The sequence below is a fragment of the Salvelinus namaycush genome, chromosome 10, assembly GCF_016432855.1.
Source record: "Salvelinus namaycush isolate Seneca chromosome 10, SaNama_1.0, whole genome shotgun sequence".
Classification (NCBI taxonomy): Eukaryota; Metazoa; Chordata; class Actinopteri; order Salmoniformes; family Salmonidae; genus Salvelinus; species Salvelinus namaycush.
In genome coordinates, this window is record NC_052316.1 from 9,379,838 (window position 1) to 9,398,376 (window position 18,539).

The 18,539-nt window shown below is 43.2% G+C and overlaps 2 protein-coding genes across 9 annotated transcripts in view; one reads left to right on the plus strand and one right to left on the minus strand.

The window, feature by feature from the left end:
* The window catches only part of patj (PATJ crumbs cell polarity complex component), a 166,576-nt gene extending 162,193 nt beyond the window's left edge, over positions 1–4,383 (minus strand). For 5 of the 6 annotated variants that reach the window (XM_039002140.1, XM_039002141.1, XM_039002139.1 and 2 more), the window contains exons 1-5: positions 4,307–4,383; positions 3,036–3,094; positions 2,716–2,894; positions 842–1,039; positions 165–304 (exon numbers count right to left, since the gene is read on the minus strand). In XM_039002140.1, the coding sequence (XP_038858068.1) occupies positions 165–304; positions 842–1,039; positions 2,716–2,894; positions 3,036–3,057 (539 nt within the window). In that variant the 5' untranslated portion in view covers positions 3,058–3,094; positions 4,307–4,383. Of the gene's footprint in view, positions 1–164; positions 305–841; positions 1,040–2,715; positions 2,895–3,035; positions 3,095–3,640; positions 4,084–4,306 lie in introns of those variants that run through there. The other variant, XM_039002138.1, reaches the window with a different exon arrangement.
* On the plus strand, positions 3,492–15,317 carry LOC120054642 (TM2 domain-containing protein 1-like). Of its 3 annotated transcripts, none has more exons than XM_039002145.1 (7): positions 3,492–4,550; positions 6,252–6,325; positions 8,274–8,382; positions 8,750–8,841; positions 11,134–11,207; positions 13,797–13,909; positions 14,742–15,317. In XM_039002145.1, the coding sequence occupies exons 1-6, from the start codon at positions 4,417–4,419 to the stop codon at positions 13,905–13,907; spliced, it is 594 nt and encodes a 197-aa protein (XP_038858073.1). In that variant the 5' UTR covers positions 3,492–4,416; the 3' UTR covers positions 13,908–13,909; positions 14,742–15,317. The 3 variants fall into 3 exon arrangements, 2 of the variants coding, with proteins under 2 accessions (XP_038858073.1, XP_038858071.1); XR_005477622.1 differs by having other exon boundaries at positions 3,494–4,550; positions 13,797–13,985; XM_039002143.1 differs by lacking the exon at positions 14,742–15,317 and having other exon boundaries at positions 3,494–4,550; positions 13,797–14,241.
* The last annotated feature ends 3,222 nt before the right edge of the window (positions 15,318–18,539 follow it).

The following is an 18,539-nucleotide window of genomic DNA, read 5'->3' on the forward strand; positions in this document are numbered from 1 at the left end:
TCCGAAAAATCTCAGGTTTTCCAGAAATCCTGGTTGGAGGATTCCACATTTCCTGCTTATTCCCTCCTGATTCCAGGAATTTTAGGGAAATTACCAGAATGTTGAAACTCTAACCAGAACCAAATGAACACTAGGGGTACTAAAAGAGAAGGAGGAGGGCGTACCTGTGTGCGATGCTCCCAGGCTGGACCTGTCTGATGAAGACCCCGTGGCCCCCAGTCCCCTCAGGCCTCAGGCCTACCACACTGAAGCCCAGGCTTCCAGACAGGGGCTTGGGCAGGCTGATGTGCTCAGTTGGCCTCCCCTACAACACAAGAAACAATTACTACATAGGTCAGGTCATAAATATTCTAAATGTACAGAAGACGTCTCAAATACATCAATTTAAAGGGATACTTGGGGATTTTGGCAATGAGGCCCTTTATCTACTTCCCCAGAGTCAGATAAAACTACCTCTTACTTTCTTCATACTGGACACAGAGACACAAAAACCGTATCCACAAGTTCATCTAACTCTGGGGAAGTAGATAAAGGGCCTCATTGCCAAAATCCCCAAGTATCCCTTTAAAACTCAAGTCAGTACATAAAATACAAAAGGTAAATGTTTAAAGCTATAACTCCACTGAACACAGTAAATTAAATACCCAGGTAAAACTGTTTAAAACCACAGTATCTTAATTCTCCACTGAATATTGCACACCAATACACAGATGACACAGTCTAAAACCACCATCTATCCACCACCAGACCTAGTACACATGGCCATAACCGTGGTAGTATCATAGCTAGCTGTGACAACAGCATCAGGTGGGCGTGTGCGTGGGCAGAACAGGTGCAGAACCTTGGCGGCAGCGCCGAGCCATCTCTGGAGCTGGTCGGGGGAGCGGAGACCCACTGAGGAGAGGGCTGAGCCGTTGGACAGCACCGAGCCGGGGCCGGATGTGCACAGGCTGCTGGCCGGGCGGCTGGCACTGACGATCAGCTGGCCCTTCCTGGAGAAGCTGAACTCACTGCAGGTGTCGGGAGGCATGCAGTTCAGCTGGGGGGGGGGAGAGGAGGAGAAGAGAGGTTTGGTGGGTTTTTTCACTGTGGCGGATAATGAGGAGGAAGCTATGGTAGCGCCACTTTGTTTACAAAAAATATATAGTAAAATAATTGTTGTTAATTCTTTAGAGTCTAAGACGTTGGGTGAGGGGGTGCTTAGCTGACACATGGAATTGTTTAAAGATGGTCATACTACAGATCAATTAGCTATTTGAATTTTAGAACCCCTTTAGGTATATATAAAAACATGTATTGATAAAATATTGATTTTGGCCTTTACTACTCTATAGCCCATAGAAAAGCATTGAATAACACATTCACCCCTTTCCAAAGTGGGCTAAACTGTTTGGACGCTACTGACTTTTTTGTGAGAAGACGGATTTTCGGGATGTCTCACGGTCTGACAAACACCGGTCTAGCTCTGCCACCTTTCACAGCAGATGTGGGAGCGCTACATCGGCAGATGCGGTGGATTGAGACGCAGGCAATGCAAAAAAAAACATCTCTCTTGCTTAAACTGGTGGATTTTGATGTGGATTTTGCTTTTTTTATAATGTTACTTAGACTGACATACAGGTGAGTCAATCGACTCTAGGGGGGTAATGTGATTATGTGACTAAAAATACAAGTTGAGAGATATCTAATTGGATAAAGCCACACAAAAAAAAGGATAGGCTGCCATTCTAGGCTGCTTTCTTCAACCAAAATCCAACCGTAAGCTGCATTCTTTCACATCCAATTTTCCCACGATAGGAAAAAGGGCCGCAGATTAGCGTTGCAGTAGATACAAGAGCAAGAGAAACAATGGTGACTTTACATGTGGAGACAACGTCTGCAAACTAAAAGAAGAAAAATAAAGGGGGGTGAAAAGGCGGGGTAACAAAATCAATAGATTCCTCTGCAGCAGTAGCAGCTCTGGCCGGTCCCAAACAGGTAATGTATTAATGACCTTTAGACTCACATTGTGGAAAGTTATCAGTCTCCTGTTTATTTAGCCCAGGCTGACGGAGCAGCTTTCCCCCGCCAATTCATCAATACATCTCCGACAAGGCAGTTACTCAAACCCAGACAGTAGATATTAAAGCTTGATAGATCCACAAAAGAGCCGACCCACCAGTGCCACCACCTCCGCCTCTCTATCCCGCTATAGGTTTTCACCTGACGCATTCATAGACACTCGGCTGACCTTCGCAGCACTTAGAATATGAAGGCAGGCATCGGTTATTGCCATTATCTTAATTTGGCATGTGGATTGTTTATTGTTAGTAAGGCGTTTTTTTTTTTACATCAATAAAAACGTGATCAGAATACAAATGAATGAAAGTGCCAGGCTGCTTTTTTTGACGCCTCCTTTTCAGCTAAAGAAAAAGGTTCAGAATGCTGTGTTCTGTAGACTGAACAAACACTGACATTGAGGGGTTTCAACATTTTTATACAAATCAGAAATGTTACAAGGCATTAACAATCAACTTTCTCTTGGGATATATTAACTTGTGATAAATGTTGGCTATTATAAGTTGGGTTACAAACTCAAATAATCCGACAAAGCCTTAATCATAAATGGGCCACATAACAAATTAAAATGTCCATATCTCACTCCATCATCATTATGCTCCATTCCGAAGCCATGGGTCCTCAAAGACAGATTGCACGTCATTCTCTGATTATTACCTGGTCTTTGAGTTGTTTGATGGAGTGCTGCAGCGTGAGGATGTGTCCTAGCAGTGGGCTCTGTAGGGCGTCCCTCAGCACCCCCAGCCTCTCACTGTGGGTCCACTCCTCCCTCTGGGCCATCTTAGCCTGGAGCCGTTCCAAGGCCTGCAGCACCTGCTGGCGCTCCACTGTGGAGACTGAGGCACACACACAGGCCCATGGAAATGTGCATGTACACATACACAACATTTTTGATAATTGTGAAAAGCATCGTTTTTGCACATGTATATCCCATACTGTTCATTAAACAGTTCAATAATGAGAGCAGATAAATGTACCTGTTGGGACATTTTCATACATTGTCCTCCCTCTGTCTGGGTATATTTTGTGATGCAACCTGTAAGGAATTAAGAGGAGGAGAGGTGCAAACATGAAACACACAACATAGAACAATGAATCACCTTTAGGCAGTTGACAATACATAAAATAAAAGGCCCATCAAGAACAATACAACTGATTATGTAGTAGGGGCAAAGTGGAACTGATTTTGAGCTCGGTCAATCAAATAGTCTAGGCCTAAACAACATGTCTTGAACACGATACAAAAGTACTGTAAGTCTTCTATGTTCAATTCAAACTCTAGTTTGGTGGCAACTAAAAGTGGGTCAATGTGCCTTTGTCAAATACACAATCGTCCTTCTGTTAGCAACGCAATGCCATGGGTTATTTACATTGCCAGTGAACAAGTTTCGACAGACACAGGCTAGCTTTTGTGGCAATATATTATGTTGACAAACCTCGAGGAAGTTAGGCTACTATATTAGCTAAAACCAAAAGACGATGAAGCAACATAAGCTTAAAGTTATCTTGTAACAGTTAGCGATATATTTTCTTTCACACCCTACCTGTACGGCGGAAGTTTATCACCGAATCCGCACCTTACCTGAAGCAGGAAGTAATTTATTTATTTTTAAATCAGCTGAGCAGCAAAGTCAAGCGAAAGATAAATAAAGTACAGTACTGGCAAAAAGGATCCACAAAATCAGAACGGTTTAACGTTATACTGTAAAGGCCTAATAACTTTAGAGACGTAGCGTTAGCTAGCTAAAGGAGTAACGCCTGTTTTGCTTTACATGCAACAGGTGCACAGAATCATCATCTGTTTCTATTGGTCGTGCGTAGCTGTAGCGTTAGTTGAATAACTAATTCAAAGCATGAAGTAAAAAAAAACGTTTGTTTGAGTAAGTACGGTTAACTAGCTAGGTTCTTAAAACAACACAACTTTGCCTTTTGTCGGGTGATAATATAACCCCATAAAACAACTTGTAACGATAAATGCTACCAGAGCTTCTCGAAATATTCAGCTAACGTTAGATAGCTAGCCAACTTCAGTGAGTCAGCTAGCTACTGTCAGTAGTACTATACTTGTTGTTAGCTAGCTAATAACGTAAGCTGTTGCGATTCATAAACTTATTTGCTAGCATAGCATTAGCATGTTGTTTTTTGCATATTACAACACTAAATTAGTTTTTCACTTGAATGGTAAGACTCATAGCTTAAGTTCAAAGTTATCAGTTCAACTACTTTTAAAGATGAAAACAAGTCTTACTGGTACGAAATCACAGGAGTTGGGTCTTGGACGATACAGTACTCAGATGTGTCGCTTTAAAAACTTTTGATGTCACGTGACGAAGTGTGGGCGTGTTGTCAACATTCAACATGGCGTCTCACAGGAGTCGGCTGTTTTGTTTACGGACTCTATCGTTGAGCATCTTCTTTTACTGCACGTATTGCCATTTTCAACTTGTTCTCGGAAATGATGTTGATAGCTGTAAAAGTCTACGCTTGGGACAATATCTTTTTACATTTAATATTTAGCAAATCACGACAATGATGACAGGGTTTTTATTCAAGTTCGCTAGCTAACGTTATCTGTTTAGCTCTATCTGTTAACATGATTTTGCTTGGATAGCTGACTACATAAGCCTGCATAGTGTGTACTTTTGGGAAACAATATAACTAACTAATCAAATTGTGAAACGGTCTCGGATCTGAACATTAACATGCATCGCTTGCGGTACGGTTTTGGAAGCATACGCGGATCTTTAATACCAGGGGAAAATAAAAAAGTTTAAATTGATACACATCTTTAACAGGGTTAGTGTACTGTTCTGTTCCCACAAGGCCATATCTCCACGTTACAGCGAGAGAGAAAAAAACATCTGTAATAAAGCATTGCATGCATCTATAATCACATTTACGTAGTGGCATACAGTTGAGCAGACACTTATTTAGGATTTCCATTATTATTATTTTTTTTGCATGATCTGGAAAAACATTGGCATTACATAAAAACAAATGTCATTTACATGATAGAAGACATGAGCAGAATTTATTTTTATACCAGACAAATTGCCAAATGCAGGCTACTGTGCAACTTGCTATTCAGGTAGGATACAATTTTGGAACTTTATTAATTTGTTCATATTCATAATCATTTGTTTTATCATTGTTATTATTGCATGTCATTGTTATTAATGTAGGCCTATTTACTTATCTAAACCAGTTCTTTAAATATATAAAACGTGTTTTGTTTCATTCTGTTGAGACATTTTCGTTGGCTAAATTAAGTTTGATCAGTCTTTATGTGCTCCGTATTTAGTTTAAGATAGGTTAGGCCTGTAAGTAGGCTTTTGTAAAATAAATATCATAAGCCTATTGCTGTCAATTGTTGGGTATGGTAGACACTAGTCTCTCTTGGTCATTTCTGAAATATAGCCTGTTCAAAACTTGTGAAGGTTTACACCAGTTTGTAAGCACACTATCCAAATTACACCCTTCCCGACTTTAAGTGCTTGTGATAAAACTTAATCCATAGCTAGTTTTTAGGCGTCATTGATCTCTGTAGATAAATTATGCTCTTTAGTGTGGTAGCCTATTTTGAATTATTTTATTTATGTCTGTATAGACATGAGTAATATTTAGTGGACATTATTTCTTTTTTTAGCCTAATTTGGCTAAATTATTTCAATGTATCTATATCCCGCAGCAATGATCTAGTGTGTAACGGAAGAAGGCCGCCAGAAATGTTTTTTCACTTAAAAATACTGTTGGCTGCAACTGTGATAGAGCCGGTTAAAACAGTGTACATTTTGCATTTGTTGATTTATTTTAATGTGATATGAAAGTAAGGGGCTTTATGTTTCTAGAACCATATCGCAATTGAGAATTGATTCACGTTTAGATGGAGTATTTGGCTGTTTTGGCTGCCAGAGCCAGTCTCTCTGAAAATAACATATGGTCCTTGGACCTTAAGGAGTAACAGTAGGCTCCTTAAGAGTACATCTTGCTCTTAAAGCTAGCTAGATAACTAGTTACCTCTATACATTATTGTTGTGTAATGTAGTGTTCCTCAGAATGCTGATGATAATGACTGACTGAATGGGTGCAGCATATCAACATCACGACACAAGCACAACTTGTTTGATATGTTGTATTATTTAATATGCTGTGAGTGATCGTTCCTATTTGGTCATTGCCTTAATGCTGTTCAAGTATCTTTGCAAAGAACCCCGGATAGATGATGCCACTCAAGAACCTGCGAACTGCAAGGACATGATAGCTTGGGGTGAGTGGTTATGCATTTCAATGTATGTGGTATTTTGTGGGTAACATGAATTGTCTTTGGGTGACCCAAGGTCCTCCCTATAAAGTCAGAGTTGAAATATTGTTTTTAAAACTGAATTGTTATGGTTGCTGATTAGGACACATCATTTTTAATATGTCCTTCATTTTCAAAATGCATACTGAAATACATAGGCTATACAGTGCATTCAGAAAGTATTCAGACCCATTGACTTTTTCCACATTTTGTTACGGTACAGCCTTATTCTAAAATTGCTTAAATTCATTTTTCCCTGATCAATCTACACACAGTACCCCATAATGACAAAGTGAATACAGTTTTTTTTTTTATTATTGCTAATTAAAAATTTAAAAAAAGCAACATACAAACAGAAATACCTTATTTTCATAACTATTCACACCCTTTGCTATGAGACTCGAAATTGAGCTCAGGTGCATCCTGTTTCCATTGATCATCCTTGAGATGTATCTACAACTTGACTGGAGTCCACTTGTGGTAAATTTAATTGATTGGACATGATTTGGAAAGACACACACCACAGGTGACAGTGCATGTCAGAGCAAAAACCAAGCCATGAGGTCGAAGGAATTGTCCGTAGAGCTCCAAGACAGGATTGTGTCGAGGCACAGATCTGGGGAAGGGCACAAAAACATTTCTGCAGCATTGAAGGTCCCCAAGAACACAGTGCCCGCCATCATTCTTCAATGGAAGAAGGTTGGAACCACCAAAGACTCTTCCTAGAGCTGGCTGCTTGGCCAAACTGAGAAATCGGGGAGAAGGGCCTTGGTCAGGGAGGTGACCAAGAACCCGATGGTCACTGACAGAGCTTCAGAGTTCCTCTGTGGAGATGGGAGAGCCTTCCAGAAGGACAACCAGCTCTGCAGCACTCCACCAATCAGGCCTTAATGGTAGAGAGGCCAGACAGAAGCCACTCCTCAGTAAAAGGCACATGACAGCCAGCTTGGAGTTTGCCAAAAGGCACATAAAGGACTCTCAGACCATGGGAAACAAGATTCTCTGGTCTGATGAAACCAAGATTGAACTCTTTGGCCTGAATGCCAAGTGTCACAGCTGGAGGAAACCTGGCACCATCCCTACGGTGAAGCATGGTGGTGGCAGCATCCCTACGGTGAAGCATGGTGGTGGCAGCATCATGCTGTGGGGATGTTTTTCAGCGGCAAGGACTGGGAGACTAGTCAGGATCGAAGGAAAGATGAACTGAGCAAAGTACAGAGAGATTCTTGATGAAAACCTGCTCCAGAGTGCTCAGGACCTCAGACTGGGGCGAAGTTTCACCTTCCAACAGGACAACGACCCTAAGCATACAGCCAAGACAATGCAGGAGTGGCTTCGGGACAAGTCTCTGAATGTCCTTGAGTGGCCCAGCCAAAGCTCGGACTTGACCCCGATCGAACATCTCTGGATAGACCTGAAAATAGCTGTGCAGTGATGCTCCCCCATCCAACCTGACAAAGCCTGAGAGGATCTGCAGATAAGAATGGGAGAAACTCCCAAAATACTGGTGTGCCTAGCTTAGCGTAATACCCAAGAAGACTCAAGGCTGTAATCGCTGCCAAAGGTGCTTCAACAAAAGTACTGAATAAAGCGTCTGAATACTTATGTAAATGTGATATCAGTTTTTTTTATATATAAATCAGCAAAAATGTCTAAACCTGTTTTTGCTTCATCATTTTGGGTTATTGTGTGTAGATTGATGAGAAAAAAACAATTCAATACATTTTAGAATAAGGCTGTAACGTTACAAAATGTGGAAAGCACTGTATATAAAATCTATACAAAAATCTATATAATATATGACAGCTCTGAATCTGTGTCTGTACCCAAACTCACAATCAATCGACACATGTTTTTCCTGTGTGCATACGTGTTTTTTGGGGTTGATTTAGCCTAGCCTATCTGTTTTCTTTAGTGGAATGCCTACCTGCTCCGAATGTCAGCTGCCGCTTGTCCAACGGGACAGAGTTTCGGTTCAGCGGAGAGGAAGTGGGCTTCAACCAGAGCATCCCCTGCAGGAATGTGTATGTATCTTTTTTACCAGACATTCGGCACTGTGGAAATGTTGAATACTTATAAGGGCACAACATAGCAAAACGTTTTGCAACGGAAAACCGAAACAAACATTTCTTATTGGACATGGTCGGGTGTATTCATTAGTGCACACCGTAGCAAAAAAAAATATATTGGGAAAAGTCAGGTAGGTCCCTCCTTGTTTGCTTTCATTTTGTTCCAAGTGAATACACACCAGATAGTACCTTCCTGTTTCATGCCTAGTGAATATGAAAGTATTTTTTATTGATTAGCCTAAATAATACCCCATCGTATGTAATGTCTACACATTTAAAGCGTTAGTGAACTGCTTCAAACTAAAATGGGATTTCTTTGCAGGAGCGGTTACTCCTACAAAATAGCAGTGGCCTTGTCCCTCTTCCTGGGGTGGTTAGGAGCTGATCGCTTCTACCTGGGATACCCAGCTTTAGGTAGGCCTCTAACTCAACTCTGGACTTCGAAGCCAGTTCCACTGCGTTTTTTCATTGTTCCCCTTTAATCAGGGACTGATTTAGACTTGGGACATCAGGTGGGTGCAATTCAATATCAGAATAGAAGACAGCAGGCGTCGGACCTCGTAGGGTAAGATTTGAATACCCCTGGTTTACAGTATGACCTTTAACTTATCATTGCTGTAAAGCAGAGCTACCCTCCTGTAGGTTTTCATTCCAACCCCAGTTGTAACTAACCTAATTCAGTTTATCAACCAGGTAATTACTAGAATCAGGTGTGGTAGATTAGGTGTTACGCACACCTCTATGAAGAGGGAACGCAACACCCTGCTACAACTCCCCGTGAAGTGAAAGAGGTATGGACTGTAGGTGTGAGTAAGGATGACAAAAGGCAAAGAATTGTACTGTTTACAAGGAATTTATTCCATCACACGGTAATTTTGGGGAAAAGGGGCTGGATGGAACCAAAGCAAAGAAAGTAAATATCAAAGCCCCCTCTCCTACCTTACCTGCCTACCCACTACTTACCTAACTTAGCACCACCTGGTGCGCTAACCAAAATACAGGGGGTGGTCTGCCCAGGTCTTACCTAGTGTGCCTAGACAGTGAATATACTACAGGTATATGTATGCCCGCGGGCCTCTTGCCTAAGCACTCCCTAGGTGCCTTCGCCTTCCCCCCCTGGGAACAAACTAAACAGAATTTTACAAACAATTTCACAATCAAAAACACAGTCCTTTTGTCATAGACATACCTTAGTAGGACCGGCTACAAAAATACTGGAAACAAATTATACCTCTGCGCAACAACGAAAACAGAGGACATACTCATCTCCCTCTGAGAACAACCAACACAGTAAATAACCCACAGCCATCAGCCTCCTCTCTCAGCAATCATCTCTCTCCTGAACAGAATATTGGCTTTTATATAGCTTCAGAAGGAGTCTAATCGGATAGAGCTGTAACTTGACGAGGGGGCGGGGTCAGCTCCAATCATCAATGGGGCTGACCAATCAGCTGCTTGGGGAGAATTCAGGAAGCCATCTCCTGAAACACACACACTCAAATACACAAACTACAACACAGAAACTGGGGAACGTAACATTAGGGTTGAAGTGAACCTACAGGACGGTAGCTCTCCAGGAACAGGGTTGGAGAGCCCTGCTGTAAAGTTCAGGACGAGTATTGGTGTGCTATGTATCTATTATATATTCTATTCAAGTATTTGCAAGGCTTATTTGCTGTAAAAATACATCCAAGATTCTCCACATTTTAGGGTCTTTTTTGTTTTTCCTACTAGCATGGGGTACGTAGGCATCGCAGAGCCACACTGGACAGGCATGAGCAAGCTTTACAGGCTGCACTTAGCAGCGCGTGGGTTGGTACGGTTGGCGTGGGCATCACCATGGAACAGTGGCGTATTAAGCTGGCAAGATGGGCAGTGGTTTTGTAGAGCAGACACCTGATGGCCATCATTTTAAAAATCAACAAAGCTACCTACGTAACCCCCCCCCCCCTAACCCTAACCCCCCCAATTTAAGATTCTCATCATTTAGCTGTGTGCGTGTGGAAGATGTGGGGCTAGTGAGCACCAGTAGCCTTTGCCCAGGGATGTCACCCCCCCCTAAGAAATGGGTAGTGTGGTGATTTGACTATGTTGTAGGCTAGTGACATTTGAATGTTGAAAGGAGAATGTGTCTAGTTGAATGACCGCCCTTGCTCTGGGCTTTCATGCATCCAATTCACACTCTCACTGCACAGTTAAAGCACAACCTGCACACATTCATACTCCACTTCACTGCCCCTCTCACCGATAAAGACCTGTTGTTCACAATCCTCCGTTGTTTTGGAAACAAAGTTGACTTAGCACCATTTCTCTCTGAAAGCAAAGCAGGCAGCAAAAAAAACACGCGCGCACACATACACCCTCTCCACTCAGACACATATTCACCCAGCACTGAAAGCGTTCCAAATTGTTCACCTTCGCCTCGCAAGTTAATTTCCCATTCAGCGACACACGGGCAAAGTTGGAACGGAACACGGGGGATAAACTGAAACGTTGCCCAGTCGCCTGGATGGGAGAGTTTTCATGTAAACAACGAAGCGTTGCTCACACAATAGGTAGCAAATTATGATTAGGGGCCAGGCAGGATTTTTATTTATGCCTACTTTAAAGAGACATGGTGTGCCCCTTTAAGCTTCATCCCACATTGACTATGTGTCTCCCTTTCGTTCTCTGTCTCTCTCTGCTTCTCTCTTTCCCTCTCTCTAGGGCTGCTCAAGTTCTGCACTGTGGGCTTCTGTGGGATTGGGAGCTTGGTGGATTTCATGTTGATCTCAATGCAGGTAAGTGGCATTCAGGGAACAGCTGTGGAACACAGAGCTGCTAAGTAATCCCTCTATCTGTTGGTTATGTGTGTGAAAATCCATGGTCTTCTCACAGTGACATTGAAAGTAATTGTTTATGCATCCAATGCGGCGGTGACAAGGGTGTGTTAGGTCAGGGATCCCTAATTGTGGGTAGAAGCTGGTTCCTTTTGGGTCACAGCAGATGACTACATTGGTTGGCCACAAGAAACATTAAAAGGCTTGTTGGGTCACACTGCAAACAGAAGTTAGGAAACCACTGTGGTGTTATCAGTATGATAATTGTATGTTTTACAAAGCTATTTCTACGATTTCAAAAGAAGTTTCTCAATTTGAGCGCACCCCCGTCAATAAACAGTCGCTCTCTTCCGCTAAATGCTCGCACAAGTCGCACCGAGTGTGGGATGTAGCGTTTGTCTGGCGATAGTTCAGCGCGCTGCTGTGTCTGAACCCTAACAGTGATGGTAATCAAACGAGTGGAGCAAAGTTGGTCTTTACAGAACAGCCTGGGCTTTGATGCAATGGTCACGCAACACACACACACTAATCAGAGCAGGCCACGTAACACTGAACAGAAGCATAGCCAAGCCAGTCAGGAAGATGCTGTGTGTGTGTGTGTGTGTGTGTGTGTGTGTGTGTGTGTGTGTGTGTGTGTGTGTGTGTGTGTGTCTGTTTGTATTCAGAAGAGCACCTGTGTCTGTGTGGCCCTCTGCTCAGCACTAACCTCTCTATGAATGGGGGTTAATGAGACTGTGGTGTGTTTTCGCAAAGGGGCTTCTCTAGCCCCATTCCCCCCTCCTCCTCGGTCCCCCCTAACCCCCCATTTATGGCCCCCGAGCCTGACAAAGAGAGGCCAGTCCATTTGTCATCCTGTTAGGGCCTCAGCTCACCCCTCTTTACCTTCACCGTCTCCATTAAGGAACCAGTGTTTGCAGGATGCCATACATGGTTCGTGTTCACTAGGAACCAAATGGAAGCAAGTCGGCCAAAACAGGGAGGGACTACTTGAAAAAAAAAAATCCCCCGCTTTCTGTTGCAAACACTTTTGCTACGGTATACACTTAGGGTTGTGAATAAGACCACGGTCCACGTGGACAGAGCAAGCTTTTAGCTTTAACTCATTGTCAACATGGCCGGATGTTATAGAACGAAAAGCACACTTATTTGTTTGGTTTGTTCAATATAGTTAAACGTGTTGAATGAAACCCGTGTCCTTATACTTAAAAATATGTTTTTACCGTATAGAATAGTAGTGGTGTGTCATTTTAGAACTGTGCGTCATGAATGCGACTTTCCAGAATTTTACCATAACAGTTCCCTGTATCACATCTGAGACAAAAACACAAACCGTGATCGAGAAACAGTATACCCTTTCTCTCTCTAGTTACCTACCTCTTTTTCTCGTCCTCCCCAGTGGTCCTCTACATCCTACTGTGGATGCAGGCCTTTATAAAGCCGCTATTTCCTTAGAAAGGGGCGTTGGCGTGCGTTCGGCCACTTTGATTAAGCGAGGCGACGGGCGCACTGTTTATTGTTCTCCTAATTTCTTATTGAAGGCCCTAAGAGAGCAATGCTTTTAAGCGGCTTCGGCTGTCGCGCACAGCAAAACACTTACATTCTCAATTAGCTGTATAGGCTGCGTCCAGGTTCTCTCGTTCTCCGCCTTTTTAAAGAGTGACAATTTTGATAAAGAGTTCCGTGTCCCCGGAGAGCCCATTTAGACGTCACGCTAAAGCCCCATATTTTAACGGCTAACTACCTCGACTAAAAGCAACGTCAGAGCGGGCAAATGCATCTTTGAGAAGTAATGAGTAAACACCTGGGACGTGATAATTTATATTCATTGATTATGACTGGGGGAGAGGAAGCTGTACGTGGTTGGTTTGGGACCTCTCTCTCTCTCTCGCTCTCTCTCTCTCTCTCTCTCTCTCTCGAAATACAGAGGTCCACGCCAGATGAATTATGTCCGATAACTTTCCAATTTGCAAACTAGGTAGAGCAGAGACGGACACAGGTGATAGATAGATGGGACGTGGATTGTTGGAGCAGTGTGTTTTTTAAATGGTTATCAGACAGGGATTCAAGCAATTGAAGGTCTTGGATTTCCATGTAGAGCCTTCTGAGGTGTGTTTGGTTTGTACAGCAGAGAGTCTTGGATTGAGGGAGTTGACACTTGACATGGAAATTGTCAGTCCTGTTGTGGGTGCTGTCTGAACTGAATCGGTCATGCCACCAGCCTGCCCATTTCTAAATCTGCCAGTCTGATTTAACACTTCAGAAAGCCTCTATCTGGCCAAAGTCCCTTAAAAGGCTGGAATGCCTCGCCAATGTTGATCTACTTGGATACAACACACTCTAGTCACAAACTCATTATCAGAGGGTTAACCAGTAGCCCAGCTGTAGCTGGACTCAGCTTCTGCGCCCTTTACACACTCAGGTGTGTGTGTGTAAGTTCACTGGTCCCACTCTGCTGCGATTGCTGAGTACCAAATCAGAAGTGTATTATCTGCTGGACCCAGGTTTTCACCGTGTGTAACCTGATGTCTTTCCTCTGTTCCTTCCTTTTAGATAGTGGGTCCATCGGATAAGTCTGACTACATAGTGGACCACTACGGTGCCAGACTCACACGCCTCTCCATTACCAACGACACCTATAGAAGAACCCAGATCTCACCCTGAGGGTGTGTACACGAGTATAGCATGTTAGACACGCCGCACCGGGGTACACTAGTAGCATGTTAGAGACAACAGGCTTTGGTGAGTCATTCGTGGTGTAATTGTGGAAACCCAGAACAAACATGTCATGTAACTGCATCAGCTACCATTTACATGTTATGAAGTCTGTCCACGAGAGATCTCTTTATAACAGTTTGCACGTCTTTTCACCTAACGGTGTACATACACTACATATCGAAAAGTATGTGGACACTTGTTCGTCGAACATCTCATTCTAAAATCATGGGCATTAATATGGAGTTGGTCCCCCTTTTGCTGCTAAGACAGCCTGCACTCTTCTGGGAAGGCTTTCTACGAGATGTTGGAACATTGCTGCGTGGACTTGCTTCCATTCAGCCACAAGAGAATTAGTGAGGTCGGGCACTGATGTTGGGCGATTAGGCCTGGCTCGCAGTCGGCATTCCAATTCATCCCAAAGGTATTCGATGGGGTTGAGGTCAGGGTTTTGTGCAGGCCAGTCAAGATCTTCCACACCGATTGCGACAAACCATTTCTGTATGGACCTTGCTTTTTGCACGGGGGCATTGTCCTGCTGAAACAGGAAAGGGCGTGATCCGATTCCACTAATTTGAAGGGGTGCCCACATACTTTTGTATATGTTCTGTGTCATTTTGAATGTCCACTTATTACATCTGTATGACATTCAAAATGACATGTACATGAGCCCACACTGTACAGTCTGCTAGGCATCACATGAGAATTTAACACGGACTCTATCAAATATATAAGTTCAACAACAACAAAATACTGCATGCAACCTCTTTTCTGTCGTTTCAGGGCGAAAGTGAAAAACAACAACATGCTGTCTGAATGCTGTCGTTTTTAAATTATGCCCCTCTTTTGGCATCCTATTTTTCACCCGACCAGTACATACGAACTATTCCGAGTCCACTTCTCCTGTCTGCATGTACCCCCAATGTCAGGAGTAGAGCCTGTGAAGCGAGACTTAGTCTCTCCTTGCTTCTTTGTCCTTCATTCCTTGTCTTCTCCTCAAAATGCATTTGAAGATCAAATCTGAGGAGATGAGGAAACAAGGAAAGACTTGAGATTCACCCGTGGTCACAAGCTCAGGTCCCGGAGGGTTACAGTACAGGCTTTTGTTCCAACACAACATTAGCCACTCTGTGTAGCTCTCCAGTACCAGTGGGTTGATGACCACCCGCATAGAGCTTCAAGTCATCGTTGTTATACTCCTATGAGAATCTAGAATCTGCACTGAGAACGGTGTACTGTAAATATAATGTCATTTGTGGTTTTTGAGTATGTCTGGCAGCAAGGGAACTAATTGTACTGTATGACTGTCTTTTTGCTTTCATTTGTCATTTGAGATTTTTGTAAATAAAGTGATCATTTAATGAACATGGCCGCCTTTTGTAAATGACGTTATCCCTCCATTAAAATGACTTTCGTAAAGGAACACACTCCGCTCCTATGCCCTCAAACAGTCCTCACAACGAACCCCCTCCACAGCAAGCAACCTCCCGCTGCAACACAACTCTGGCTATAACAAATCGATGAACCGCTGTATTCACCGTAGCAGTGTCGGATATCCATACTGATACCACATCTAGAATATCCAGCCCGCCCACCTACTGTACAACACATTCTCCCCGTCACTTTCTGTTGCACTGTGTAGATTAGGAGTGTCACACCCATATGTTTTAAAGATGGCTTTCAGGCTCATGTAGCTCATCTATCAGGCCAGTGAGAGTACACCGGGTCCCCCATCGCGCAGACGCACAGCAGGGCAACACACCCCAGACCTCAGCAGAAAGCTGAGATGGCTCTGCCTTGTGACTTTTCCCAAGCATCCCTGCTGCAGCCTTTGTAATAAAGATGACAGTAGGGATACTTCAGGGGGAGAAGATCTGTCTTCATCTGCAGGATGGATGCTGAGACCTAGCGTGTCATTTCCCTGACCTCTGAAATCCCTGCAGGATGATTGGTCACTGCCAATCATCCTGCAGGGATGGTCACACATAGTTCCATCCCTGCACACATAGTTCCTCCAATGGGCTCAACGTTTGCCGTTGAACTGCTGATAGTGTACTCCGTGTCAGATTAAACGGCAAGTGTCAACGCAACTAGTTTTCGAGCTAGACAATATACTATATATTACGTAAATCATAAAGAAGGCCAAACATCTTTTTCACTTCTGTGGACTAAAGATGAGAGGCAAAGAAGACAAAGAGGGATGAGGGATAAGAGAGCGATAGATCTGGAAACACTCGAATCCAGTCAGGCCATCCTGTACCCTCAATAGTTTGATTTTGGTCGGAACAGCCGGCTTGTACCGCCTTTCAATGAAAACGAGGTGGATGTATATTTGACTCTGTTTGAGCGGATTGCCACATCCCTAACATGGCCGCGTGATATCTGGTCACTGCTCCTTCAAAGTGTTCTTGTGGGAAAGGCTCAGAAAGTGTACGCCGCTTTATCTCTTGACCAGAGTTCAGATTATGACCCTGTTAATGCTGCTCTCCTTCGGGCTTACGAGTTAGTCCCAGAAGCATACCGACAACATTGATGTAAATTACAAAAGACAGAATCACAAAGCCACTGAGTCCGCGTGTCTTTTTGATCGGTGGTGTGGTTCTCAAGAGGTCGAGGACCTTGAGGATTTAAAGACTCATACTTCTCGAGCAGTTCAAGAATTGCCTTCACAAAAAGGTTGCGACCTACATTTATGAGCACAAGGATCTCACTCTTGCGAAAGCTGCAGTTCTTGCAGATGAGTTTGTGTTGACACATACAACTACCTTCACAAACAAAGCACCCAGTAGTTATCCCTACTCAAAAAGCAATCCAGAGAAATTAACTGCTACTCTGAGGTTTCAGTCCATTTCTACATTGCCCAAATATAAAGATCGGCAGAAAACTGTATTTCGTATCCACCAGTTTGTCATTACTGCTGTAGAGAAAGGACACATGAGCTCTTAGTGTCCTACGTTGAAACAGAACATTGAGAATGTGAAAATGCTGTTTCTTCTTGTGGGAGCACTCCAGCCCATTAAGTCTCTGGTTGGGACTGCTGTATCTCCTAAATATTTGAGGGTATTTTGGCTTTGTCTGACACTTCAGCAACTGGTTACAGTGTGTTAGTACAAGGCGTGGAGATGTGTTGCATGGAAGATCCTTTTTGTTTAATGTGGAACTCGAGTCAGATCTTATTTGTCGATGGAGTGAGACCTAGCCTACTGGTGAAGGTGGTCTCATTCATTTTGGTAAACGATTTGGCTGGTGGGAAGGTCGTGCCAAATCCTTTCGTTTGTAAGGAACCCAAAGTAGAGGAACCTGATGGGTTATCGGAAAAGTAGCCTAGCATGTTCCCATATTGTGCTACAAGTGCGATGTCTAAGAAAGTCGCCGGGAGAAAGTCTAGTGTTGAGGATGTCAGCGATCCCGCCATGGTCATTCTGTCTGAGACATTTATGGGTGATCTTGACTTCACTAAACCTCCTGAGTTGACCTCTCCTTTGAAAACCCAAAAGGTTCGTAGGACCGCTGAAGGAAGAGAGGGTCCCTACAGTTGACACTTCGATGTCTAGGATGTCCAGCAGATTACTGATCAGAGTAATGATGTTTCCCTCTCCCCTCTTTTTGCTGAGATACGTCCAAAAGCGGAGTTTGATTAAGTTCGTGTGCGTTACTTTGACAGAGATGGTGTTTAAATAAGGAAATGGTGTTCTTGCGTCACTTCCAGGCAAGACGATTGGCCCACTGTATCTCAAATTGTCATTCCAGTTACGCTTCGACAAGAGATACTGAGGTTGGCTCACGATGGTAGTATGACAGGCCATCTTGGGGTCAACAAGATGTATGACTGTATCTTGCGTAACTTAATTTGGCCTGGTCTGAAACAGGATGTCGTGTCTTACTGTAAATCCTGTCCCGTTTGCCAGCGGAACGGTAAACCGAACCAAGCTGTTCCGGTTGCAACTTTGCAGCGTATTCCTGCTTTTGACAAATGTTTCAGCAGCAGGTTTCTGGTGGACTCTGTTGGTCCTTTGCCCAAAGCCAAGAGTGGTAACCAGTTTCTCTTAACCATAATGTGGGCTGACACTCGTGTCACTTTGGAAAATCATGAGAGGAAAATTACTATGGATATTGCAGGAGTTTCCCCTTGAAATCAGACATGTTTGTGGTAAGGACAACTTCGTTGCTGTTTCTCTCAAGGGTGGGCAGTCAATAAGTTGTATGTTTAGCCAATGTGTTGCCCTGGCTCACAATTTACTTTGACTGCACATTTTGGAGATTAGTTTTGTTTGGTCTCGTTCCAAGGGAATGCAAGTTATAGAAACATACTTTATTTTACCCGTTTCTCAAACTTCAGTTTTAGGTAATAATAAAAACAATTTAAAGTGTGTGTGTGTGTGTGTGTGTGTGTGTGTGTGTGTGTAGCCTGTCGTTCTGCCTCTGAACAAGGCAGTTAACCCACTGTTCCCCAGAAGGCTGTCATTGTAAATAAGAATTAGTTCTTAACTGATATATATGTACACTACCATCCAAAAATTGGGGGTCACTTCGAAATGTCCTTGTTTTTGAAAGAAAAGCAACAAAAAATTGTCCATTAAA

Coding starts and splice junctions, on each gene's coding strand:
- LOC120054642 (XM_039002145.1), top strand. CDS start 4,417: ATGGCGTCTCACAGGAGTCGGCTGTTTTGTTTACGGACTCTATCGTTG. Junction 4,551..6,251: donor AAAAGTCTACGCTTGGGACA/ATATCTTTTTAC, acceptor AATGCTGTTCAA/GTATCTTTGCAAAGAACCCC. Junction 8,842..11,133: donor CCTGGGATACCCAGCTTTAG/GTAGGCCTCTAA, acceptor CCCTCTCTCTAG/GGCTGCTCAAGTTCTGCACT.